The 27,906-nt window shown below is 40.2% G+C and overlaps 1 protein-coding gene across 3 annotated transcripts; it reads right to left on the reverse strand.

Annotated features, from left to right (window-relative positions):
* LOC138738861 (ribose-phosphate pyrophosphokinase 2-like) lies at window positions 1-27,906 on the reverse strand. Of its 3 annotated transcripts, none has more exons than XM_069889973.1 (7): window positions 27,716-27,906; window positions 18,811-18,994; window positions 9,461-9,559; window positions 6,553-6,677; window positions 6,223-6,396; window positions 526-685; window positions 1-448 (listed from the first exon to the last, which is right to left on the reverse strand). In XM_069889973.1, the coding sequence occupies exons 1-7, from the start codon at window positions 27,835-27,837 to the stop codon at window positions 356-358; spliced, it is 957 nt and encodes a 318-aa protein (XP_069746074.1). In that variant the 5' UTR covers window positions 27,838-27,906; the 3' UTR covers window positions 1-355. The 3 variants fall into 3 exon arrangements, with proteins under 3 accessions (XP_069746074.1, XP_069746075.1, XP_069746076.1); XM_069889974.1 differs by having other exon boundaries at window positions 18,969-18,994; window positions 27,716-27,778; XM_069889975.1 differs by lacking the exon at window positions 18,811-18,994 and having other exon boundaries at window positions 27,716-27,797.

Below are 27,906 nucleotides of genomic sequence, written 5' to 3' on the forward strand. Positions count from 1 at the left end.
AATATTTAATCAGCTTTTAATGTAGAACAGCCACATAACAAGAACAATTAAGATTTCATAGAAATTCACTTTAAGAACTTACACTTCGAATAAAGTACAAAAACAGAACCCTGCCATTAATACACAGCATATTTTTTTTCTCATAGAAATGGCAATGGTGAGAAGTAAAATCCTGTCCATGACACAAAATGGTTTATAACCACTTCGACTTGCAAGTCTGGACAGAATATGAACAGCATGTCCTTTGCAAGCTGTGACTGGTTAACTGTATATTCGAGTAAATAATGCGAGTTGCTCAGAAATGAAAAACAATGGTTAGTCCAACAAAATGTGGGAAAGCTGAAATCTTATCAGCTTATAAGGGAACATGGCTGAATAGGTATGATACAGATTCACCATTGTGAGTTCTACGAATTGCCTCAGCAAGGATCATGGATATATCAATCACCTGAAAAGGAAAGAATCAAGTTAAGTTTATGCAGTCAAAACAATTTCTTATGAAAGCCAAATACAAATTATTTTTACCTGAATTTTTGAGCAAATTTTCATTTTTCCTTCTTGTGGAATGGTGTTTGTTACAACAACAGCTTCCAAAGCAGCACTGTTTATTTGATTAATTGCAGGGCCAGAGAATATACCATGGGTAAGGATAGCATAAACTTTGGTTGCACCAGCACTCAGCAATCTAAAAACAGGAGACATGAGAGGGAAGAAGCTTCAGCAAGTGTACATCAATAAACCGTTTTCTATAAAATTCAAAGGTCCTTGAGCAGCTAAAACAATAGTTGACAAATTTAATGGCTAAAAATTGTATTTTTACATTGTATTTTACATTATACTTCTTGCCACAGAAACAACAGGATTGTGGCTTTGACGCACTGAACAGTAAAGTGGATTTTTATCATTTCCTATAAAAAAACTATCCTCGTTTCCAAGAAAGTCATGATGCCACTGGAAGGCAAAGTTTTCACCACCAATATAAGAAGCGCATCCACTCAAAACTGGAAGAGCACAAGAAAATATGAGAAGGCCACACCAAGCATCTCAAGCCTGCCTCACCATGCAATACATCATGGTCAATCTACACTGGCCTCAACTCCCCACCACAGAGGAAGTTCCCCAGAATCCTCAATTCCTTGATGTTTTAAATATTAATTTCCACATTCCTCCAAAAAATTTCTTCACACCTATTTTAATTCACCAGCCCCTTATTCTGCAGCTACATCCTCTTTCTCTTGACTCTACCACAATTGAGTGAAAAACAAAAGTCTGCAGATGCTGTGATTGTAGTAAAAACACACCAAAATGCCAGAGGAATTCAACTGCTCTAAGTTCCTCCAGCATTTTGGTGCATTTTTACGACATGACTGCAAACATGACATCATCAACCCTGCAAAACCCCCTTTGGATTTCATGTGTTTGAACAAGGTCAATCCTCATTCTTTCCTCCTTGAAGGAATGCAGGCCCAACTGTCTAGCTGTTTGATAGGACAACCCACTCTCCCATGAATTGATCTCATGAGTTTCCTTTTGTTAGCTTCCAATACTATTGTATCACTTTCTTGGGCACACAGTATTTCAGGTGTGGCTTTACCAACGCCACATACAATTGTAACAAAACCTCTCTACCCTTAAACTCCAACCTGTGAAATAAAAGCCAACATGCTGTTTGCCTTCTTAACTACTTGTTAGACCTGTATGTTAACTTTTGTGACTCAATCATTCGAAGACCTAGATCCCCCTGAACTTTACTCCTTTGCAGTTTTGCTCCATTCAGATAATAATCAACATTTTGATTCCTTTTATTGTAGGGCATAGCATCATATACTTAGATGTCTGTTGCCCAGGGTTTCGCCCAATCAATCACTCAGTCTTTATGACTCTGCAATATCCTGTTCATAAAATGTCCTTCAATTTACTTTTGTACTGTTGGCAAATCTGGAAACCTTGCATTCCATTCCTTAAAATCATTCAGGTTAAAAAAATAAACAATTCAGGGCCAATTCCTTGGATATCCAACTACAGTAGTTACATTCCTCCAGTCAAGGATTCCAAATGCTTTTCAAGTGACTGTTTTCAAGCGAAAGATTTTAAAAGCTACTTTTGATTAAAGTTGGAATGATCAGGAAGTGGATCTCGTATTAGCTCTGTGACAGATTATGTTTTATTTTATAAGATAGTTATGTTTTTGGAAGATAAATTGTGGCAGGTTTTTTTTTTAAATGTAGGTCAGATACAAAGAACTTATTTAAAATGCCCAGAGCAAGCCAGACAGTCCAGGCTCAGAGTGCCTTTGCAAAAACCTTTGAAGAATGCCTATAAGACAGGGATCTCAAGCTTGCGGCCCGCGGGACGATAGTTTGTAGCCCCGCCTTAATATGAAAGTTTAATGTTAGTGCGGCCCGCGAGTTTGATATGATTGGCACTTTTCAGTGTTGTGTGCAGAGCTGAACAAACCTACCAATCATGGTGGGGTATATTGCTCTCGGGGGCGGGACATCGGCTGGACTTATTGCGAATATAAGCATATTTGTGTGCATTTTCTATTTGTCATTATATGCACGTGGCACATGCGCAATTTCCGCGGCCGCTCCCGCTTCACGCGCTTTGGCGTCCAGTCTGAACCCAGAAGTTGTTGCTCAGCGGGACAGAAAAAAAAGCGGAAAAGACGCATCGGCTAAACACTGAAACTTCAACGCAACAGTGACACCATTTGAATCTGAATAATAATAATTACATTTCTTCAGTCAGCAACTATATGTGGTTTCTTCAGTCTTCTATATCTGCTGTATTATTATTAATTTCATTATTATTATTTTCATTTTATTTATTTATTACTGATTTTTTTTTCTTATGAATTGTTAATTAATTTATTTTTTCATCTTATTTTGTGTTAAAAAATAAAAATAAAGATATTTGATAACATTGGAATGTTTTTGTAAGAGCTTTTCTTGTGGAAAACCTGATGTGGCCCAGCCTCAACCAGACTCTACCTCCAGTGGCTCCCGGGTAAATTGAGTTTGAGACCCCTGCTATGAGGACTTCACAAGTAGGTGTTAATTGGACATGCTGTGGAGTAATGGATTATTGTTTTGGAAGCAACAGATGAATGGACTCGGAAGATTGGGTCTGGGGCTGCAGCCTGTCTGAGTGCAGCTGGCTGCTCTAAGAGGGTCATGTGGGTTTTCTCAGAGAGTGAGAGTTCAGTTCTACAGTTCAGCAGCTGGGACTAGAACATTATAAGCTTGCAAGCTTATGGAAAAACAGCATTTTGAAGATGGATTGTGAGTTCTTAGTTGAGCCTATTCAAAGCCCCTGTGGTCCATCCAAGAAGGGATGGCCGGCTGTATAATGTTTCACTTGAAATAAGGGAAACAGAAAAGGAACTCTGTGGTGACCTGAAAGAAAGAGGTTATCATCTAGAAAACCTTGATGGGGCAAGTTGCTTCAGCAAGACAATGAAGTGGCTGATCGGAAGGAATCAGTTTGTGTCCAATGAGCAACAAATCTCTCTCTGAAAACTGACAAGAACCTTTCTGAGCAGTAACCATTTACCTTTCAAGCACAAAGCCTGGTGAATTCATAAATCTTAAATTCTGTGCACAGTATAAGAATTGCCTGCAACCAGTAACGTGGAGGAATAAGAAGTGAGAGTGGATTGTGAATCAAAGGGCTTTTCTGAACTTATACCATATAACCACTTACAGCACAGAACAGGCCAGTTTGGCCCTACTAGTCCATGCCGTAACAAATCCCCACCCTCCTAGTCCCACTGACCAGCACCCGGTCCATACCCCTCCAGTCCTCTCCTATCCATGTAACTATCCAGTCTTTCCTTAAATGTAACCAATGATCCCGCCTCGACCACATCTGTCGGAAGCTCATTCCACATCCCTACTACCCTTTGCGTAAAGAAATTTCCCCTCATGTTCCCCTTCTAATTTTCCCCCTTCAATCTTAAACCATGCCCTCTAGTTTGAATCTCCCCCACTCTTAATTGAAAAAGCCTATCCACATTTACTCTGTCTGTCCCTTTTAAAATCTTAAACACCTCTATCAAGTCCCCTCTCAATCTTCTACGCTCCAGAGAAAAAAGCCCCAGTCTGCACAACCTTTCCCTGAAACTCAAACCTTGAAATCCTGTCAATATTCTCATGAACCTTCTCTGCACTCTCTCTATTTTGTTTACATCTTTCCTATAATTTGGTGACCAAAACTGTACACAGTACTCCAAATTTGGCCTCACCAATGCCTTGTACAATTTCATCATAACCTCCCTACTCTTGAATTCAATACTCCGATTTATGAAGGCCAACATTCCAAATGCCTTCTTCACCACACCATCTACCTGAGTATCAGCCTTGAGGGTACTATTTACCACCACTCCTAAATCCCTTTGTTGCTCTGCACATCTCAATAGCCTACCATTTAATGCATATGACCTATTTAGATTTGCCTTTCCAAAATGTAACACCTCACACTTATCTGAATTAATGATTAACAGACAGGCTAAAATGACATTGTGACAAGGGTGACAAAATAGCCAAACTGACATGAAAGGAATGTAGTGAAACAACGAAGTCTGCAGATTCTGGGGTTGAGTGCACAAATGTGCTGGAAAAAAATCAGGTCATACAGTATCCACAGGAAGTAAAGGGTCTGAATCGTTGGTTACCCCTTTTTTCCTATGGATGCTGCATGACCTGCTGAGTTTCTCCAGTACATTTGTGTATTGCACAAAAGGAATGTTATGTTTTTGCTTGAGATCAATTTGGGAATTTTCACTGCTTTAACTTTGGTACAGCAGACTTTTCAGGATTTGTTCTTTAATCATTTTACAACTTTCTCATCTGCATCAATCTGCCCTCATCAGAGAGGTTCACAGGAGGTCGAACTGCTTTCACTCACACAAGTGACAGCAATGATGGGAAAATCCTAAAGCAGGAACTTGTGTTACAACTCTTCAAAGTTTGTTCATCATCCACACAGCTCAAGCCAAGCATCATGGAATATTCTCCACTTGCCTGGATGAGTGCAACCTGAGGAACACTCTAGTTCCTTTGAACACCATACAGGTTCCGGAACAGCTGCTACCCCTACACCATCAGACTCCTCAACAATAAACTCAGTCAGGGACTCATTAAAGGACTCTTACTTGTGCACTTTGTTCTTTTTTCTCTTGGTATTGCAGTTTGTTTACATTTCTTTATTTATTTACATGTGTACATTATGTACAGTTTCTTTGCACTTCCAATAAGTGGTAATTCTGCCTTGCCTGCAAGAAAAAGAATCTCAGGGTTGTATGCACTTTAACTCACAATGTGGTTTTCCACACAAACAATCTGCCCTATTTTCAAAGACACCAAATGTGGCTATTTTCTTCCACAATGAATTCACAAACCCAGACAAGGGTTAAACAAAGTAGCAAAACACAAAAATTGATCCAGTTGGATTCTGTCCTCTTTTCCCAAGAGACAGCAATGTGCTCTTCATTAATTCAATAGCCACTGATTCTGTGTTCCCCTCTTCAAAAAAGTAAGACACAACCAATTCTGGTTACTGTAACTCAACCCTGTCTGTCACAAGATTTCAACCCCTGTCTGTCACATTCTGTGAACTCCAAGCTGAACTGTTCCAAAACTGAAAACAAAAATGTCTGAATTCAGAAATATATTTTTCCTCAAATCATGCAACCATTACATCACCACCAAGGTGAGTCCCAATTCTTGGAAGCCACATGACCAGATTTATTTCTACAAAAATTCTGTTCCTTTTTCAAAACCATTCTATATCCATTACAACCTCTGACCTCATCTCTGTTCAAGTCACTTTGATTAAAAACAGATGGCTTCCTCAGCAGTTCTTGATTAAGACCCACTTGAAATCCAATAACTCTGTCTGACAGACACATCAACTCCAAGAATGAACACTCTTTTCAGAGAAAAGTTCTCTATAGATGTGATGTGACCCTGTACCAACCCACAGTGAATTTACTAAAAATACAGATACAGTATTTTAACTCTATAATTTACTAAGACATTTTTATAAAAGAAATATAGTTTAACATAAAAGATCAACTTTTATCTGTTACAAAATGCAGTACGAGTTATACCAACTATATCTTCCCTTAAACTCCATGCCCTAGCGACAATCGCGATAAAGGCAAGATCCAAGGTTTTTCAAATTCTAACCTCAGGAACTAATTTGACCAGATTTACTCACTTAACAGCAGCAAGACATATGGTTCCACACGTGTCTGCCATGTCATCGACAAGAATGGCCACTCTGTTTTCAACGTCACCAACAAGCACCATTCTGTCCACCTCATTTGCTTTCTTCCTTTCTTTATGGATTAGAGCAAATTCAACATTCAGCCTATCTGCAATTGAGGTCACCCTGAGGGTACAAGGACAAATAACTAGATTACAAAAAGACAGTAATCACAGGAATGATTCTAAAGACCAAGTATCATTAACTAGTGACAGCAAAATGCATCAACTCTGTATCATTGGAAGAATCTTGGGTTTATGTACAATTTGGGTCCAGACTCACCTCTTTGCACCACCTGCATCTGGAGAGACAATTATAGAATTCCTCCATTCTGGAATATATTCCTTTATCCATTGCAGCACTGCTGGTTCTGCATACAAGTTATCCACAGGAATATCAAAGAAACCCTAGAAGACAATTTGTTCTAATTTTATAAAAGGATGCGGTAATGCTTTTTTTAAAAATATCTTCAGACATGTCTGGTGTCCTTTGAATATTGGAATGTCCTGGCAGCTGAATCTTTTACTTGGATTTTTTTTTTTTTTAAATTTTGGTCTTCTCAAGAAGTTTAATTCTTACTAAGCAACAACCATTGCTGCCATAATTTTCCTCCCCAATGAGCCCCATTCAAATCCTGGCTCAGCAGTAAACAGATTACCATACAAGCTGATATATCGGATGACCTGAAAGTTCAAAAATTCACCTTAAAATCAGGGTCATCCGATATAAAGGGTCTAAAATTCTCACCTTGATGGAGTCAAGATGCTGCCGCCATCTTCCTGCCGGCTTCAGTGCAATCTCATGCACTAGCCGGCGCTCCTCCGCGGGGTCCATCCATCTGGTGCGATTCTGTACAGGCTTTAAACAGCCTGTTACAGGAGCCGACAGTGATTTTAAAATGCCCAAATAAAATTTAAACCTTGAAATGATCATTTGTTATTAAAATATTGTGATTTTCTTTCAACAGCATCCACTGATCAGCACAAGTGCCAGATTTGGAGGCATCTTATACAAAGGGTATCACTCAAATCCAACATCTTGTGTGGAAATTCTGGGGTTGTCTTATAAACGAGTCATTCTAAACAAGGGCAATATATAATAATTGAACCATGAAAATATTGAAAGATACAAAAATACACAACATCCAAAGCATAGTAATTTCAAGTTCAAAAATTTTCATTCAAGCTGCGGTCAAAGAGAACAAATGCAGTAGGCAGGAACATGGCAGAGTAAATAACAGTGGTTTAAATTGTATTTTTTATTTCAATGCAGGAGGTTTAACAGGCAAGGCAGATAAACTCAGTGCATAGATTGGCTGGGGACTGGGATATTATAGCCATTATCAGCAACATGGCTGAGGGACACTCAGGGCTGACAAAATGCTACAGGCATAATAGAGGTGCAGGCAGGAGAGAAGGGGGAGGGTGCATTTTTTATGAAGGAGGAAATAACAGTGCCTGGAGAGGATATGGTTGGGAGGGAAAAACCCAATGAGGCAGAATGATTAGAATTATAGGCCCCCAATACTGAAAAATCACAGTGTAGAGGGAGATCATAGTACGTTGTAAGAATAATAGGATAGCATTACTGAGAGTTTTTAACTTCCTTAATATTGACTGGGTCAGAGTGCAAAGGGCAGGGACAGGGTTGAATTTATTGTGTTCATAAAAGCTTCCTTAATCATCACCTCACTGCCATTCTACCAAACCCCTACACCATCTTCCACACTATAATACAATGTCTCACCTCCAACAAACTTATCATTGGAGTGGAGATCATCCACAGGACACACAGAAACCTTCAATCTTCACCACCCCCACACCAGGACTAAGATCACCCCAAATCCATTCACTGACAAATCTTGTTTACACACACACTTCGAGACTGAACTCCAATCATTACGAATTCCTTCAATGAGCCAAGAAATGACTTGGTCTTACATTAAACATCCAAAAGACAGAGTTTCTCATTAACTTATTTTTTACTGCACAACGTTAACCTCTAATCAAGATCCACAAAAGTTAGGAACACGTTGAATACTTCTCCAGTCTTGAGGGGAAGTATTTGTAGATCAAATCTAACATAAAACATGTGATCTACTTAGCCACAGCAAGTCCTAAAGAAGGAACTGCAAAGCTCTGAAAAAGAAGCATCAACACCTTCTACAAAAATCTCCAAATCAATTAGGAAGAGGGGAGACTCAGTCAATGACCTTTTTCAAGCTGTCATCATATTCAAATTGCTCTGGTTTGCAAGATACATCATCAAATGTTTAGACCCAGATGCCCAAATCAATCCTTCAGTTTCAAGGTCTACCACAGCAAGAGATTTCAAGAGAGAAAACACTTCACATCCTCCTTTCAAAGAGGATCTACCCAGCCTTGTGAGAATTCCTGGTATGCAACCAATTAAAATGGAGGGGCAGCACCCAAGAAGATCCTGAGCAACCTGAATTTCTAAAGCTGATGAGCATGCAGTTCTTGCACAAACTGCATAAGGGGCTTTAACATTCCACACCATGCTGTCCTGTCTACAACTACCCGTTTTAACTATGGCAGAGTCAGACACTTAAAAACCCATGAACTGCTGAAGTCATCTCAACATTGAGAAAATGTCTAACAATATCATGAAACCACAAAGATTAACAGTCAAATTTGGACTTTCATCAAGATCACTGGAGGCAACAGACAAGAAAAAGGTATTCATTCAATGAATACACTATGGAAGGCCTCCAATCCCAATTTATCCTCAAAATGGTGTCCAGTTATTCACTTGTTGAAAAAGCATTTTTCAAAAGCATTGCCATATCCTATTTTTTTTAATTTTAAGTTTCAGATCTCTCATTTTGTATCAATATTGATACAACCCTGATGAGGTTTATTATAATGTCCAATTTCAACAACCAGTCCAGTTATTTTCACAAGCAATGAGCAGAATGGACCAATCTGCTGATCTAACATAAAGACAGACAGCATACCAGATATTTCCCTAACAACCAGAAACCTTTATGGCAGAAACAAATGTTTCTATTTATTTTGTCATAATGAAACAATATGCAGCTCAATATCAAAACATAATGAACAGTGAGTTATTATGCAGTGAATCCCAAGAAACATTTGAAGAAACAACTCACTTAATGAAACATTCCTTGTGATATTGAGACTTGGCACTAATCAAGCTCAATACTCACCTGTATTTGAGAGGCATGCAAATCCATGGTAATAATATGATCTGCTCCAGCAACTGACAGCATGTTGGCTACAAGCTTAGCAGAAATGGGGGCACGACTCTAAAATTAGACATATTTGAGTAAGATTGAGCATAAATATTTGATATCCAGAAAGTGCCCCAACCTACAGTCAGCAAGATTTGATTTACTGTGGGGAAAATCAAGTTGATTCTACATTGCTCAGAACATCAGACAATTCAGCAAATAATAAAGCCCTACAGCTGACAAAGTCTGGTGATCATGCCAATATGAACTAATCCTATCTGCCTACATATGTTCTTGTCTCCCTCTACTCTTTCCCTGATCATGTCTTTTTTAATCCCTCTTAAATTAGCCATTTGGCAATGATCCTTATCAATACATTGGTCATGTCTTCTGATACCACCTTTTTTGTATGAATTATGGAGTTTGAGGAAAGATATGCTGGCAATTTCTGCTTACATTCGCACTATTTAATTACAGTTATAAAAATCTATACGGGCGGCAGGAGTTAGTGCCACTTTCTTATAGCACCAGCGATAGTGTTCAAATCCCGCACTGTCTATGAGGAGTTTGTACATCTCTTCATGTCTGCATGGGTTTTCCTCCCACCTTTCAAAGCTTACGGGGGGGGGGGGGGGGGTGTAGGTTAATTGGGTGTATTTTGTGGGCGAAAGGGATTGTCACCGTGCTGTATGTCTAAATTTAAATTTATCAGAATCCCTCAAATCTGCTCCCTTATATACCACAGCAACCTCAATTGCCCCAGCTGGATCTTGATCCCCATTCACAGCAAAGCCTGAACTCCTTAGATCTCAAAGGAATAGGTGCTCGTGACATGTTCATAAGATGCCTAAATAATTAAAATGTAAAATGAATCTTGTTTTAATACTGTATAACAAATGGCATTGGTGTAGAATTGCTGTGCTAAGTTCAGTAATTCTTGAAATAGCAATAACAAATTACCTCATTTTTTTCCACGTACCATCAAAGAATTAAGTTCTTTTGCTTGTTCTTAAGTTTGTAAAAAGAAACTTGTTATCTCGAGTTTCCATTAGAATTTTACTCCTTTTAATGGCAATGTTCGAAATGTAACACGCTGGAATTATATTCAGAAACATAAGCATTTTGTTTCTGCTGCTGCTTCCAGATTCTGCTGTTGTCAGTAAGCTTAACATAGTTATTAATGTTATGATGTTTTTCTTGTGAGAATATATCTTTTATTACACATCCTCAATTGTCCTCATGAGGGTCAGTGACCACACAGAGGGAAGTTATATCAGAAGGTGATGTGGTTACAGCATACAAAATTTCAAAGCTTTTGCTCCAGCAACAATCAAGGTCATGTATAACCTGGAGGTCAATGGGCAGGTCAGGAAGTTCCAATAGAGCTGCTATTTTATTCTTCCAGGAGATAAGAGATAACAGAATAGACAATTGCTACTTCTCTTTGAGGACAATAAACACTAGGCCCTTCCATGCCAGGCCTCTACTGGAGGCCAGCTATAAGCATGGAGGGAAAATATAAACTTATCTTTAATGGAGCAGCCCTAAAAGCCCTAAAAGCCCTAAAAGGCTCATGTTGTGCCTTGTAGCGCCCTCTGGAGCTGATGGAGGCAGGGTGACTTGCACCCCCCGTGGTGCCGCCCATCATAAATACATGGCAGAGCAATGGCCATTTACCCTACCCATAATCCCCCACGCAGCTGGAACTGCGGTTTCCCCAGATGGTTACAGCTGCGTGGGGAATTATAGGTAGGGGAGATGGCCATTGCTCTGCCACGTTTTGAGCTGCAGAGAGCGGCCCCAAAGGCCAAAGTGGCCCAGTGAGTGGCCGACGGGGCTGTCAAAGCTCCTGCTGGCCACCCCTGCCCTGACAGTTCCCGCTGCCACCCCCCCAACCTGACCCCTGCTGGCTACGCCTGTCCCGATGGTGCCCTACCCTGATGGCTCCTCCAAGCCGCACCTTCCCAGAAGGGGTCATGGAAGGAGGGGAGTGAGAGAGAAAGGGGAGAGATGGGTCGCTGGCTAACGGCGTCATCGCAACGTCATCAGCCCACCTCTAGCAAGCTGGTTGCAGCAGCATTACATTCATGTGAGGCGGCAGAGCGCTGTGCTCTGTCAACGATCCTTACCCGAGAGGGATTGCAGCATCTTGGAGCCGACTAAGGTGCTTTCATAGAGGTAAGTCTCCCAACACAAGGGCGTAGAATCTCCACCTTTACAGTTGGGCTTTTTCACAGCACGAAAGGGCCTACTGCAGCCAACAGTGCCTTCAGCACTGAAGGAGCCAAGTGTCACATGGCAGTTAAAAAAAAACAGAAATACTGGAGGAACTCAGCCAGGCTTGCAGTGTCTATGGAAAGCAAAGAATATATTATAGACATTTCAGAGACTGGCAGGGGAAGAAGTAAAGACCAGCAAAAGGTGTTAATTGGATAAGATAAGAGGTGAGAAATGATTTTGGCTCTGAAAGGAGACAGAGAGGGAAGATAAAGCACGAGTCTGAAAAAAAAAAATTTTTCAACAAAGGAGAGAAGAGGGAGGAGAGAGAGCGTGTTAGGGGAAGGAGACAGAGGGAAGGAAGGGTTTAAACAAAAAGTGGAGAAGTCGATGCTAATGACATCTGGCTGGAGATGCCTAGACAGAAGATGAGATGTTTTTTCCTCCAATTTGTCTCAGTATAATAGTGCATGAGACCAGGGATGTACATGTCACCAAGAGAATGGGATGGGGAATTCAGAATGGGAGATCCATGCTATTGCAGTAAACGAGCCCCACAGATTCAAAAGTGAAATGTTGCTTCTCTTGAAAGGACTGTTTAGGATCTCGAATGGTGGAGAGGTAGGAGGTGTGGGTGCAAGTGGACTATCTCCTGCGGTTACAGGTGTAGGTGCCAAAGAGGATGATTGGTAGGGTGGGAGGAGTAGACAAGGGAATCGCAGAGGGAGTGGTCCCTGCGGAAGGAGGAGGGGAATGTGCATCTAGTGGTGGTATCTCATAGGTGGCGGAAATGGCAGTGGAGGAAACGCTGGTCACAGAGGCTGGTAAGGACAAGGGGAATCCTGTCCTTATTGTGCAGTGAGGTGGAGGGGACAAGGGCAGATGCACAGGTAATGGAGGATATGCAGGTGAGGGCCGAGTTGATGATAGTAGAGGGAAATTTGAATTCGCTCCCAATTAATAATGGCATTATTCTTAATGAGGAGGGGCTTCAATCCATACAATGCACAAAAGCTGCTGAAATGCTCACACTGGCCAGAAGCAGATCCAAACACTGATGTACATTAAATGGCAGTCTATTCAGTAGCTAATGTGCATCTTTTTTAATTTGAAAGAAAAATGATCCATTTACTAATTAGATTAATACTGTATGTGGATTTACATTGCATGGTGCTTGCTTGAACAATGTTTTGTGTTAACCAAGCAGAAGTAATGCAGCTGATTGTCAAAAAGGCAAAAGACCCTAAAGCTATGCTGCTATATTTCAGCAAGATGAACATATACGAGTTATGTCAAGACTCCTCTTCATATGCAAATCTAATGGTTTCAATTGCAAACCTCATTGAAAACATTATCTGCACTGTAAAGTTATCGTGACAAATAATTTACACCTAATTGTAAACCATTAATGATACAAGTTATTTCAAAAATCAAGTTAATAATTCATAAATGCCACACTTTTAAACTCAATATATTGACAAATTCTTAAATCTAATCAACTTTGAAATAAAATATTAAACAAGATCAGTTTTGTTGACATAAAATCCAGATTCACTGCTGCTGGAATGTGTCTCAAGCACTAAAAAGCACTTCATTTATATAGCAAAATGTTAAGGCTCCTCACAGAACATTATTTAACATATTTTAATGTAACATTACATGGTATAAAATAATAAGAGATGGCTTTAAGTTTTATTTTTGAGAAGAAGTTTCGGGAATTCCGTTTATGAAGTCACACCAAAAGATGGAGGGAATTACAGATAACGTCAAGATGCTGGAATTTAAAGGACAGATATATCATGGAATGGAATAGGACTGGAAGAGATTATAAGCACTGAAAGACCATGAAATTTGAAAATACAAAAATGGGAATCTTAAAATCAAGGTGCTTCTTAACTTGAATCGAATGAAGATAAAACAGCAGATTAACTGGAAGCAGAGCAAGGCTACTATATGAATTATAATTCATACCTTGACCAAGGGCTCAGGCCATAAACACTGGTTATCCTTTGTTTCCTATAGATGATGCATGATCTGCTTTAGTTTCTACAGCACTTTTACATGTTGCACATCACAGTGCCGGTTTGACTTTCCTGTTTAACTCCAATGTAATCTAATTCTGTCATCAGGTGAAGAATTATACTAGCAAAATATTTAAGATATTCACCAATTTACTCCACTAAATAGTTGTTTGATTCAGATTTATTGTCACAATTACCATTATTGGCAGTGCAAAAAAAATGACTCAAATTACACATGAAAGCAAATAAAGAAATATAAGTAAACTGACTGTGCAATAGAGAAAAAAAATCAATTAAGTGCAAAATTAAGAGTACAGGTAGTCTTCACTTTATGACTGTATTTGGGACCGAAGGATTGGTCATAACTCAGATTGGTTGCAAATCAGATTACATGTCTTAACGAGGTATTAAAGCAATTTTTCTAAAAAATGTCAGGAAATGAATCTTTGATGAAGAAGCCTCAGCATATGTACAGTATTTTTATGTGTGCAGATGGACACAACTCCAATAGGTCATAAGTTGAGGACTACCTGTTATTAAACAAGTCCCTGATTGAGTTTGTTATTGAGGAGTCTGATGGTAGAGGGCTAGAAGCTGTTCCTGAACCTGGAAGTGTGAGTCTTGTGGCACTTGTACCTCTTTCCTGATGGTAGCAGCGAGAACAGAGTGTTGCTGGATAATGTGGTTGCTAATTGATGCTGGTCTCTGATGGCAGTGTTCCCTGTAGATGTTCTCAATGGTAAGGAAGATTATACCTGTGATGCCAAGCAGTATCCACTACCTTTTGCAGTGATATTCACTCAGGGGCATTAGTATCTCTATGCCAGACCATCATGCAGCCGGTCAGCACACTTTTCACCACACATCTGTAGAAATTTGCCCGGGTTTCTGATGTCATGCCAAACCTCTGCAAACTCCTGAGGGAAGCAGAGGCACTAACATGGTTTCTCCACTATGCCATTTGTGTGTTGGGTGCAGGAAAGATCCTCCGAGATGGGGCCTTCCAAGCTCACCCTCTGATCACTGGATCATACACTTCCCATTTTTCCTTTCTGAAGTCGACAATCAGCTCCTTGGGTTTGGTGACATTAAGTGCAAGGTTGTTGTTGGTGCACCATTGAGCCAAGTTTTCAATCTCCCTCTTGTGTGCTGACTCATCACCATTTTTATACAACCCACAACCATGGTTTTGTCAGCGAACTGACAAGTGCTGTCGTACTGAGCCACACAGTCGCAGATGTAAAGTGAGTCGAGCAAAGGGCTAAGAACACAGCCCAGTGGTGCTCTGGTACTGTTGGAGATTGTGGAGATGTTCTTACCAATCCTCACTCATTGTGGCCAAGAGGTAAGGAAATCCATAATCCAATTACACAGTGAGATGTTGAGTCCCAGGTCTTGGAATTTGATGATCAGTTTTGAGGTAATGATGGTATAAATGTCGAATTCTGGTCAATAAAGACCATCCTGATGTATGCATCTTTGCTGTCCATGTGTTCCAGGGCTTTGTGTAGAGCCAGTGAGATGGCATCCACCGTAGACCCATTGCTACAATAGGCTAATTGGAACTGATCCATGTCAGCCCTCAGACAGGAGCTAATATGCTTCAACATCTGCCTTGCAAAACACTTCATCACTGTTGATGTGAGTGCCACTGGTTGATAAAGTCATTTAGGAGATAAAAATCAGGATTTATTATCATGAAATGTGCTATTTTGTGGCAGCTTCAAAGAGCAAACATACATATTATAAACATCTTATGACATTACTATAGAAAAATAATAGTGGACGAAAAGTGTCTTTGGTTCATTGATTCTTATGAGCCGAGATGACTAAAAAACCAGCAGTGGTAGAAATTCACCAAGACGATGGTTACTTAAAAATATTTTTCATTGTCTTCATACATAATAATATCAATATTTAACTTATTCTTTCTTTGGCTTGGCTTCGCGGACGAAGATTTATGGAGGGGTAATGTCCACGTCAGCTGCAGGCTCGTTTGTGGCTGACAAGTCCGATGCAGCGGTTGCAAGGGAAAATTGGTTGGTTGTGGTTGGATGTTGGGTTTTTCTTCCTTTCTTTGACAGTGAGGTGGGCACTGCGATCTTCTTCAAAGGAGGTTGCTGCCCGCTGAACTGTGAAGCGCCAAGATGCACGGTTTGAGGCGATATCAGCCCACTGGCGGTGGTCAACGTGGCAGGCACCAAGAGCTTTCTTTAGGCAGTCCTTGTACCTCTTCTTTGGTGCACCTCTGTCTCGGTGGCCAGTGGAGAGCTCGCCATATAACACGATCTTGGGAAGGCGATGGTCCTCCATTCTGGAGACGTGACCTACCCAGCGCAGTTGGATCTTCAGCAGCGTGGATTCGATGCTGTCGGCCTCTGCCATCTCGAGTACTTCGATGTTGGTGATGAAGTCGCTCCAATGAATATTGAGGATTTTTTATTACTATTACTATCAACTTAGGCGCAACTGTATTTACTGTGTATGTGTTCAGGAAAGTTCATTGTTTCACTGTCCAGTCATGCACTTTTCAATTCTCCAAATTCACAGGAATCAGGCAATTTTCCATACTGTGCACGGAATGTAACATTACGATCTTCACCAGGCCCTGATGCTTCAACTTTAATTGCTAGTCTTTGTTCATTGGAAACAAACCGATCTCCTTCAATCAGCCACTTCAGGGTCTTGCCAAAAAAAACTAGCCTCCTCATAAATTTTTCCAAAAGATAACCTTTTCTTTCTAGATAACACAAAGAGTTCTTTTCCCCTATTTCAGGAGAAATATATTAACCAGCCACAGCCTCTTGTAACTAACTACAAGGGTTTAGAATAGGCTAAACCTGGAACTCAAAACCCACCTTCAAATGGGGTCTTTACCAAGTCTCCCAATCTGCAGCCTTTAACCACAAAACTACTGCAGTAAACTGTCTCCTTTCTCCCAAAAAATGGCATGTTTTTTTCTCTGCAAAACCACATGACCCACTCTGAGAACACCGGACTTCAACCAGAAATTTGGATCGCTGGTTCCAGTTTAGCAATAAAAGATTAATCAATTTCTGAGCCTGGACCTTTCTAAACATGCTGTTCCTTTAAAGACAATAGTCCATTTCAATTCTACAACATCAGTCCAATTAACACCAACTTGTGAAGTCTTCACAGGCACTCTTCATGGTTTCTGTAAAGTCGATGGCTGACATGGAGTCTACACTTAGGCAAAGCTCTTGCATTTTAAATGAGATGTCTTTTGTGAAATGTTAATGTCTCTTGTAGAATGTAAACCAATACCTAAACCCCCACAATCTATCCTTACCCTTTAAGATGTATTTTATTCCATAATTGTATTCATATTCAGGAATCTGATGGCTTTGGGAAAGAAGCTGTCCTTGTGCTGCTGAGTACTCGCTTTAGGCTCCTGTACCTTTCCCCCAATGGAAGCAGAGTGACGAGGCTGGTGGGGGTCTTTGAGGATAGAAGCTGCTTTTTTAAAGACACTGCCTCATGTAGGTGTCCTCGATGGAGTGAATTCTGGTGCCTATGATGTCGCTCGCCAAATGAACATGCTGGAGTCCTTTCTTGTCCTTACCGCACTTTTCTCGAGCACCAGTACAATAAGACGCCTGTTTGAAACAGATGGGTACCATGCACTACTGGAGTGAGATTTTCATGATACTGATGAATATATAGGTAATTGGTCAGCAGAATTATTTTAATACTCGGCCGGGTACTCCATCCAGACTGGATGATTTCCTCAGATTCACTCTCCTGAAGGCAGCCCGTGTGTCATCCTGGGATACGAAGAGGAGATGATCATCAGGGGACATGGGAGGGCCCAGTGGTGGCTCTTCCTTGTTCTTATGGTTTAACCAGGCACAGAAGGCATTGAGTTCATCTGGAAGAGAAAATTTGCTGTCTCCTACTGCACCAGATTTAGGTTTGTAGCAATTATAATTGTTTGTCACAATTGTTGATACATACTCAACATTATTTTAAATAATAACATGGGGCACTTGATAACAAATGACTTTCATGCAAATACTCTGGCTATTGCAGATAGAGATGTTAGGATAAACAAGGAAAACAAAAGATTAATATTGAACCACACTAGAGCAAGAAGTGGTGGCATTGGGATGATGGGCTTCCTCAGAACTGCAACTTGAAGTATGCTTGTTTTCTAATCTAATGAACATTCAATGTGCAAGATGGGTACATCCCTCCCTTATCCACCTATTACCTCCTGCCTTTGGGACTGTGCTCCTCCCCCTACCTCTCCCCACTACTCATTTGTTCAGGCACCGGCCAACACACTTGCATACTCTTGCTCAAGCCCAAAATATTGGTTATGTATCTTTATCTTTGCTATATAAAGTACACTGTTTGACTTGCTGAGTTTCTCCAGCATTGTGTTTTTACTTGAATAGCAAGTGGATCAAAACTGATGAAATTCATTTCGTGCATCCCTTCACCTCAGGTGTATTTACAATTCCAAATGCAAATGAGAATTTATTGTCACATACAGAATTAAAAATGCAAAGACACATCAAAATTCTTAATTGGTGCAGCCAAACAGGATTGCAAGACATACCAACTACAATAGTATACATTTAAATTTTAGAGTTACATCATGATAATAGGCCTTTCTGGCCCATGAGCCAAATACACCAATTAACCGACAAACTGTGTATGTCTTTGGAACATGGGAGAAAATGGAGCACCCACTGGAAACCTAAGCAGACATGGGGAGAACATATATACTCCTTTCAGAGGGTGCTAGATTTGAACATGGGTGCCTGATGCTGTAATAAATCTGTAATTTCAGATCTTCTTCAGTCACCAGGTAAATCCAGGACCTAATTCAGCTTTAAGTAGGCTTCAGCATCTACTTTTCAGGCTAAAAGTTTGTCATAAAACAAATTGGGGTAACTTTTCTGGTAACAACAAGAGTGCAGATCATTCTTAATGCTTAGCTTCTCACTTTTGTGCTAAAAAAATGGTCTCCATCCCACCCCCAACCAGTAATCCTACCCACAGTGACTAAATCTTAAGATCTACCTCTCAGAGATCTCAGGATAAACAATCACTCAGTGGTACCTTGTCTTTCTTATCTTGTCTAGCATAGGGAAAACAAGGAATAACTGCGGTGACTCGGGACGATGATGCAAACTTGCAGGCATTTATCATTATCAAAAGTTCCATTAAATTATCATTGATTTCCCCACAGCCACTTTGGATGATGTATACATCTTCACCTCGCACACTCTCTCCAATTTCCACACTGTAAAGCAAAAACAAAAGACATGCCAGAATTACTGAAGTATTTAGTAAAAAAATACGTTTAAATATTATCAACTGTTGTGTTCAAGAATAGGTTCAACGGGTTCAAAGATAATCAAGGCTAGACACACATTATGAAATTTATTTACACACAATGGAATCCACAAAAAGGGCACACACTGACAGACTAAAAGACACAGTATACCAAGAAATGAGGGTTTAACTTGTTCAGCACCCACCATTCAAAGGCACAGTATACCATATAACTAAACGAGTACAGAAACTAAACCTGATCTCCAGTGCCACCACTGCATGGGATCCTGGATAGGCCTATTGCAGTTGGCCCTTCGAAGCTGCCTGTGACTTGTAGCCTGGAGTTCAGCAATGGTTACAACTAACGAATACATACACAGCAAGGGTTTTGCAAAGTTATTTTCATTCATGTTTATATTTTCTATATTACAATGTGGTTACAAGGAGGAGGATCTTAAAATGGGACAAGCATAGCCGGAGGATTTCTTATAGTATTAATATTAATTAAGACCCATAATTAGCCCAATTATAATTATTTCTTGGAATATTAAAGGTATGAATGGTCAAATTAAAAGAGGTAGGACATTTTCCCATGTTAAACACCTGAAGTCAGATATTGTCTTTCTTAAGAAACCCATATTAAGAACTCTGATAAGGGGGCTTTTATCGAAATGGAAAGGGCAACATTTTCATTCTTATCCTAATGCTATGATTAGGGGATTTTCAATTTTAATTAATCAAAACATTCAATTTGTATTACATGTTATCTGACAAACAAGGTTGCTATATTGTTCTTAGTGGCAAATTTTATAATAAAAAGTTGTTTTTGCTAAACACCGATGGACTGGAATTTTTTTTGTGATATTTTTCAGCTTTACCTTATTTAAGTCTTTTCTCATTATTAGCTTAATATTGTTCTAGATAGTTCTTCTTCTAAACCCATGGTTCTAAATAAATCTGCAACAGTAATTCATTCCTTTTTAAACAAATTATGGTATCTCAGATGTTTGGGATATTCTAAATCCCAATAGCGGAGAATACTCTTTTTTTCCTCAAATGTGCACTGTTCTTACTCCCGTAGAGATTTTAAAAAAATAATCAATTGATTTCATTGACTAAATCATGTGAATATCAAGGAGTTATTTCTGATCATGCTCCTGTCATTTTATCTTTGAATTTTTTTGACACTCCTCTCACAAGAAGGCACTGGCATTTTAATTCTACTTTCCGATAATGATTTTCTGAATTTTATGGAAGAGCAAATTCAGTTTTTTTTAACTAAAAAATTCTTCCCTAACAGCTTCTAATTTGATTGTTTGGGATACTATGAAAGCATATCTTAGAGGGCAAATTATTTCATACACAGCTGGGGTTAAAAAAAGAGGGCTAATGAGGAAAGATTAGATTTGGTCAATCTGATGGTCAAAGATTCTTCTTCTTTGGCTTGGCTTCGTGGATGAAGATTTATGGAGGGGTAATGCAGCTGCAGGCTCGTTTGTGGCTGACAAGTCCGATGCGGGACAGGCAGACACGGTTGCAAGGGAAAATTGGTTGGTTGGGGTTGGGTTTTTCCTCCTTTGTCTTTTGACAGTGAGGTGGGGTCTGCAGTCTTCTTCAAAGGAGGTTGCTGCCCGCCGAACTGTGAGGCGCCAAGATGCACGGTTTGAGGCGATATTAGCCCACTGGCGATGGTCAATGTGGCAGGCACCAAGAGATTTCTTTAGGCAGTCCTTGTACCTCTTCTTTGGTGCACCTGTCTCGGTGGCCAGTGGAGAGCTCGCCATATAACACGATCTTGGGAAGGCGATGGTCCTCCATTCTGGAGACGTGACCTACCCAGCGCAGTTTGATCTTCAGCAGCGTGGATTCGATGGTGTCGGCCTCTGCTATCTCGAGTACTTCGATGTTGGAGATGAAGTCACTCCAATGAATGTTGAGGATGGAACGGAGACAACGCTGGTGGAAGCGTTCTAGGAGCCATAGGTGATGCCGGTAAAGGACCCATGATTCGGAGCCAAACAGGAGTGTTTGAATTGAGTGGTCAAACATTAGGCACAAGTTAAAAGTCCTGATTTGTATAGAAGTTGAACAGCAACTTTTGAGGAGTAGGTGTCAGTTCTACATTCATGGAGAAAAATCTGGTAACATTTTGGCAAGCCAATTGAAAAGAATGGTCACTAACAAACAAATTAATAAAATAACGATGGAAGGTGGTATAGACACACTGACCATTTTAAAGCAAATGATACGTTTAGAGAATTTTATTCTAGATCGTACACCTATGAATCCAATAATGTTAACACTTCAATGTTGGATTTTCTGGACCATCTTAATTCACCTTCGCTTTCACAGTATTAGCTTGGAGACACCCATTTCTCAACAGGATTTTTTTTTTTTTTTTTGCAATTTCTTCTTTACAATCAGGTAAATCTCCCAAGTCCTGATGGATACCCCATGGAATTTTATAAATCCTTTTCTAAATTACTAGTGCCTCAATTAAGTTCTGTATTTAATGATTAATTTAAACAAGGGAATTTTCCTTCATCTTTTTGTGATGCTTGTATCTCTCATTCTGAAAAAGGGGAAGAGCCCACTTGATTGTGCTTTTTATAGGCCCATTTCTTTAATTAACGTAGATATGAAGATTTTATCCTAAATATTTGCCCATAGACTGGAGAATATTTTCCCTTCAATAATTTCTGAAGACAAAACTGCTATATTTATTTTGATAAACATTGTTCATTGAATATTTTATATTTACCTCACACTCCTGACCTTGAATGTGTTATTTCTCTGGATGCAGAGGCTTTTGATCAGATAGAGTGGGGTTATATGCTTGCTACTTTGGAAAAATTTTACATCAGGCCTTGTTTTGTTAAATGAGTCGCGGGCGAGGGGGAGGGCGGGCGAGATTAAAAGTGACAGTGAGCCAGAGAACAAATGTGCTTGACTTTCTTCAATGCAGGATTTGTCCAACTAACCTGTGAGGACCCATTAGCCTCACTTGTGGGTAGATCTAACCACTGATTGGCACCTGGATGACCAATCAACCATTAGCTGCGGGGCCAATCATGCATGAGCCTCACAAGTGGGAAGATGTAACCCTTGATTGGCAGGTGAGGTGAGAGGCCATATGACCCACCTGCAATTCAGATTCTCATCAGGTTCCAGATGGACAGTCCATATGGCTCTCCACAATATATCAATTCACTGCTCAATTTCTAACCGGTGCACTTTTACTCCTTCAGTTACAAGCATTCACAAGGATAGAAATCCTTGTAATTAAAAAGCAGACACTTGGGTCACAAACTATGCCAGGAACTTGACCAAAACATCTCACCTTGCTGCAATGTCAGGAAACTGGCACAGATTCTTGCCCACTGCTTTTACCCCCTTTACCAATGAATAGTTCAGAGGAGAGAGCTCGTGAGGGCTAGTTTAAGCAAATGGTGCTGCTGCTCAGTGCTGAGGTGTGACTCAGCAATGCATTCTGGCTGGCACATCAAGTGAAAGCCATAGCTGGGGATGGCAAAGATGTTATGCTTGTTCTTTCAAGATTGGCTTTACATCGGTTTAACACTTAACCCACTTTATCTTCCTTGAGCTGCTTCAACCGGCTTCCCACCAATTTCCTACCAACTCCAGTCATGTGCCCAACCGTGTGCATTGTATGCTGGGAAATGTAGCTCTTATTTCCACCCCTAATAACACATCTTTCCCCTTTAAGAAACAAACACAATACTATATCGACATAAAAAAAGTATCTACATCCTGTGAGCAGTTGCATCAGATGACTTTTGGCTTCACAAAGTTGTTCAAGTTTATTCAGGAGATCTGCAAGATTCAGCTAAAGTTCAGAAATCCGTGAAGAGGTTTTTCCTGCTCTTCCTTTTTCTGTTGATCAGCAAGTTCACTAACAGTCACCAGTTGTCTGTTGGAAGTCGGATGAAGCAGCTCAAGGAAAATAAAGTTGGTTAAGTGTTAAGACCATGTAAAGTCATTCTTCTTGAAGGAATAAGCATAACACGTGTTGTAAAATCCTAAAGTCTCTTCTATCACCTCGTGTTGCATGTGAGTGAAAGCTGCTTTTGAGTATGACCAAAGGCAAATTAGGCCAAAGAGAGTTGTGCAGTCAAACACAGGAAGACAGCAGGTTCCATCATATCCAACACATGGGGAGACTGTAAAATCTGGTTGGTCTATTTACACAGAGCCCATTGGCATATCCCCAACAATAGCTTACACTCACTGTTGGCAGGGCTTAGCTCAGAGACCCATATCTCAGCAATGAGTAGTCACTGAGCTAGACTTGCCCAATAGCAACCCTTATACGCAGCCTCACCACACCAAGTCAAGGGGCAATTGAATGCTGCGCACATACCAGATTCTTACCAGCATAACACAAAGGGAAGGGGTTCACTCCAGATTCCAGTTCAGAAGCATTGTCAGTAACACAGCTCTAAATAAAGTTTTAAGTACCCCTTTCAATGCAATAAGTATTATTATTGTTGGGGACCCATCCCCTACACATAGAAAATACCGTATTAATTATTGTTAATCTTGAAATGCTTAGTCCTAGACCTCAAATTTTAAAACTTTGACAATCCGGATGCAAATTAGTAATCTTATCAATGGCTGAATTGGCCAAACGTATCAGACTCTTGAACAGATGTCCAATATGCAAACTTGTTCTCATAAATTTCCTTCGCCTGGACCTTGCATTGTTTTAACTGCACTTTTTCTCCCAAAACACTGCTCTTTTATTTTGCACTACCTGTTGTAATTTTTGAGATGATTTGCCCAGATAATACACAGAATAGTTTTCCCACTGTATATTGCTATATGTGACAATAAATTAACAATATTCTGTGGACAATTTTGAGTGCAACTATGCATCAGTGCTGAAATCACAGAAAAATATTGACTAACCAAAAGAGTACCCTAAAACACTGTTTAATCCCTATTGAATTGAGTATACCAGTTTCAACACTTGGAAAGAAATTGACCCTGGTGCCTGTTTGGTCCTTAAGTTAGTTTACAGGTGATCTTTAACCTCAGCATTATTTTCTATTGTTAATCCACATCTCACACACAAAGGTAGGATCAGGCTTATCTGTGCTGCTTGGATGGTGTATACATTCTAAAACTTCGTCTTTTTTTTAAAAAATATATACACATGCATGTGCAGTGCAGCCATAGAGAACAATATCTTAAGGAGAGCCAAGACTCACAGTCCAGCAAACCCATCAATCATTTGTTGCTAGAAAACTTATATCCTCTGATGCCTTCAAGAATATTCAAATTTTTATAATAACTACATTTTGCTAAATCATTTGATAAATACGCTCCTTCCACAACTCTGCCTTTTCTGTGTTGCCAAATGCAAGAAGGTTCAAACCTTTGAATTACACACCATGTACTGTTTATTTAACCATCAATGCCCTTAAATGATCCTCATGTTATGGTGAGTGGGGTTTATATGCAGAATACCACTGGTCACACCACTCCACCACAAGCCTGCATCTTCTACAGCCAAGCCAATTTAGAATTCAATCTTCCAAGTCTCCATGAATCTCTTGTTCCTTGATCTTCCAATTCTGAGAAACCTTATCAGTTGCTATACAGTTATGTTATCTTCAGTACACAATTGGATTACACAATCCAGCACAATTTACCACTCTATAATGAAGCACTGTGTTGTTTTGGACCGTAACTGTGCAGTGAATTACAGGAAGATTTGCCTGTATTACTCCACATTGTTAATGCATTCGACATCTAAAGGTGTCAAAACCTCCTTGTAAAAGTGCAAAATTCTCATCCACCAGTGAAAGCCCTGAGAACCTCTAGTCTTTTTCAGGAGTACACAAATCAGGCTAAAATAGTGGAAGGAGTGCACTTGCCGCAATTCTATCCAAACAGCCACTTTATGTCATATTACCTCCTTATCGCAGAGGCGAGCCTACAGGCCCCATACTGTCCTCACTCACGTCAACTTGAGAGGACACGATCCTCCAATAATTTTCAAGCAGTTTTCTTGAAAAACACATCACAAGTTTTAAATTGGAGCTTTTGGCATCAGATTCTTACTGGCATTTTTTTTCATGGCCAGAAATTTCAATTATGTCAGAACTTGCTTCTAAAGACAGAAAATTCAGCAATTTCCACGCTTGGACTAAATTCATGAACCTAATCCCAGAATCACAAAAAGGTACCACACAGAAACAGATATTTTTGGCCCACCCCCATCAAAGATGATCTCATTTGCCCAAAACATACCCTTACCCAAAGATGTAAAAATGCTGCAAGTAAATTAGTATATGAACTTGCTACTATGAATGGATTCTTAAAGGTATTATTAAACTGCCCACTGAAGAGTTTTCTAAAAGATAACCTCCACACTATTTTACAGGTAGATGCAAACTTCAACAATATTAAATAAAATAACAGAAAACAATATACCAAAGCATCCAGAGATCTTTCTCCTAAGTAACATAACAAACAAAGAATTTGGAATTGATTTGGAGGATGCACAAAAAAGATTTGTTAAGATAGCCCTAGCCGTAGCAAAAAAATGTATTATGTCAACCTGGAAATTGGAAGATAATTTGAAAATACAACTATGGTATATAGAAATGAATAAATGTATTCCATTAGAAAAAATAACATAGTTTAAGAAATAATATTGAAATATTCGAACAAGTATGGGAGCCTTACATTAAATACAATAGCGAAAACCTACCGGGGACAAACATTACCTAAGTTGATGGAAGGAGAAGGAAAGAAAAGAATGGACTCAGCAGAATTTCTGGTGTATTTTTGTTGAATGACAACATTGTCTGACTGGCTTAATGCAACCTAGATTGTATACCTAAAATGGATGAGAGGGGGGGGTGGGGGGGGTGGCTTGGGAGGAGGGAGGGGGGGGGGGGAGAAAATGTCACTGTATATGTGTGAAAAAGAAAAAGTGTATACCATGGCTAATGTGATTTATGGTGTGAAAAATTAAAAATTAAAAAAAAAAACAAGATGAAATACCAGTCAAGCTTTGAAAACCTATTCCACAAATAAACAAACTGGTGGTAGATTCAAATTTCAGATGAATATTTGGTGATAAAAAGGGCAGCACTGTTAGCGCAAAGCTGTTACTGCCCAGCAACCTGGCTTCTGTCTGTAAGGAGTTTGTACATTCTCCCAGTGTCTTTGTGGGTTTTCCCCAGATGCTCTGGTTTCCTCCTACCCTTCAAAACATATGGGGTTGTCAGTTAATTGAATGCAATTGGGCAGCACGGTCTCGTGGCCCGGAAAGTTGCATTACTGTGCTGTATGTCTAATCTATAAATTTAAATAAAGCTATTTGACAGGTTGAGGAAAAAATAACACACTGACAAAACTTTAACTACTATATTTCAGAGTTGTATAGCAAGTACTGTATATTTGCATTTTTTTAAAGATAGTTCTTAAATTATAAAGAAAATCTGCAGTTACATTTCAGCATTCTGAAACGCACTTCATTGCCACCATATTACAGAATCGCATGGAATAATGAAATGGCAGCCACTCACAGGGTGATAAGTGGCACCTAGGCAAAATCTCAAAATGAGCAAAATCATATCAAAACAGCTGATTTGATTTTTAGTCTTTCTGAGGAGAAAATGCTGGCTACATTTGAACGAAAGCATCATCCCCTCCTCCCACCTGGAGCTGCACAAAAATGTTCCAACTTGGTCGACTAAAGAATTTAGATGGATCTCAAGCTCTATTTTTAGACTTTTGGATTCTTAACAAATGAGCCTGGCTTAAATAGGCATTTTGTTACTTGCTTTGAAGGTAACCAACCAAAAAATGCACCGGGCAGTAAAAGGGATTATTTCAAAGTGGAGGAAAATCAGTAACAGATCCAATTTTCATGAGAAAAACACATGGTGGAGGAATTTTGCACAGAAGGCAAAAGATAGATGACATTTCAAACTGAAACCCTTCATCAAGAATAGCAAGAAATGGGCAAAAGAGACACCTGAATAAAAAAGATGGGAAAAGGGACAGATTGGCAGGTGATTGCGGAGTACAGGACTCCCCAGCTTCCCCCCCCCCACCCACCCTGTCGTCTTCACCTATCGACCAACAACTCCCAGCTCCTTCTCATGAACCCCACCCTCTAGCTAAACGCCAACCATCTTTTAGCCTTCCTTGGATGCTGCCCTAATCGGCTGAATTCTTCCAAGATTTTGTGTTTCTCCAGTTTCCCAGCATCTGCAGTCTCTCCAGTCGACTTCCAATTCCAAGATGCTGCTGGAGAACATTCCCTCAGTAACTGGGAATTTCCTTCAAAAAGAGAAGCTTGCAAAACTCTTTGGTTTCAAGACTTGATGGGATGGAGATACAGGAGACAAATGTGCTACAGCTGGTCCAATATTGGGGAGGGGGGGGGGAGGGAAATGCCCCCTCTCGGATTTCACAAATAACCTGCCAAAAAGATATTAAAGCGCATTGACGGAACTGGGGTTTTTAAAAATTAAAGGCTTTCAAGCTCCTATTTATTGCTGCCTATGGAGATGTTGGGAGGCAGCAGCAACCACGTGAACGCACAGCATCTCCGGGCCCGCGTTCCCTTCCACCCCCGCGCGCTCATCCCGAGGCCCCTCCCCCTCCTTCCACCGCCGCGCGCACTTGTCCCGGGACCCCTCCTCACCAGGTCTCTTGGTTGCTGAATTTTTTGGTCACCACTTTGCCCAGCTCCAGCCCGAGCCTGTCCGCCACCCTCTGCGAGAGCTCCTGGTGCGAGCTGCCGCTGAACAGCACGATATTTGGCATGGCGGCGACTGAAACCCCCCCTAAAGCTCAGCACCCACTGCCCACCATGTCCTTCCCACCGGACTCAAG

This window comes from Narcine bancroftii, chromosome 7 (assembly GCF_036971445.1).
Source record: "Narcine bancroftii isolate sNarBan1 chromosome 7, sNarBan1.hap1, whole genome shotgun sequence".
Taxonomy (NCBI): Eukaryota; Metazoa; Chordata; class Chondrichthyes; order Torpediniformes; family Narcinidae; genus Narcine; species Narcine bancroftii.

Coding starts and splice junctions, on each gene's coding strand:
- LOC138738861 (XM_069889973.1), bottom strand. CDS start 27,837: ATGCCAAATATCGTGCTGTTCAGCGGCAGCTCGCACCAGGAGCTCTCG. Junction 18,995..27,715: donor TTCAGCAACCAAGAGACCTG/GTGAGGAGGGGT, acceptor TTTGCTTTACAG/TGTGGAAATTGGAGAGAGTG. Junction 6,397..6,552: donor GATGCAGGTGGTGCAAAGAG/GTGAGTCTGGAC, acceptor TTGTACCCTCAG/GGTGACCTCAATTGCAGATA.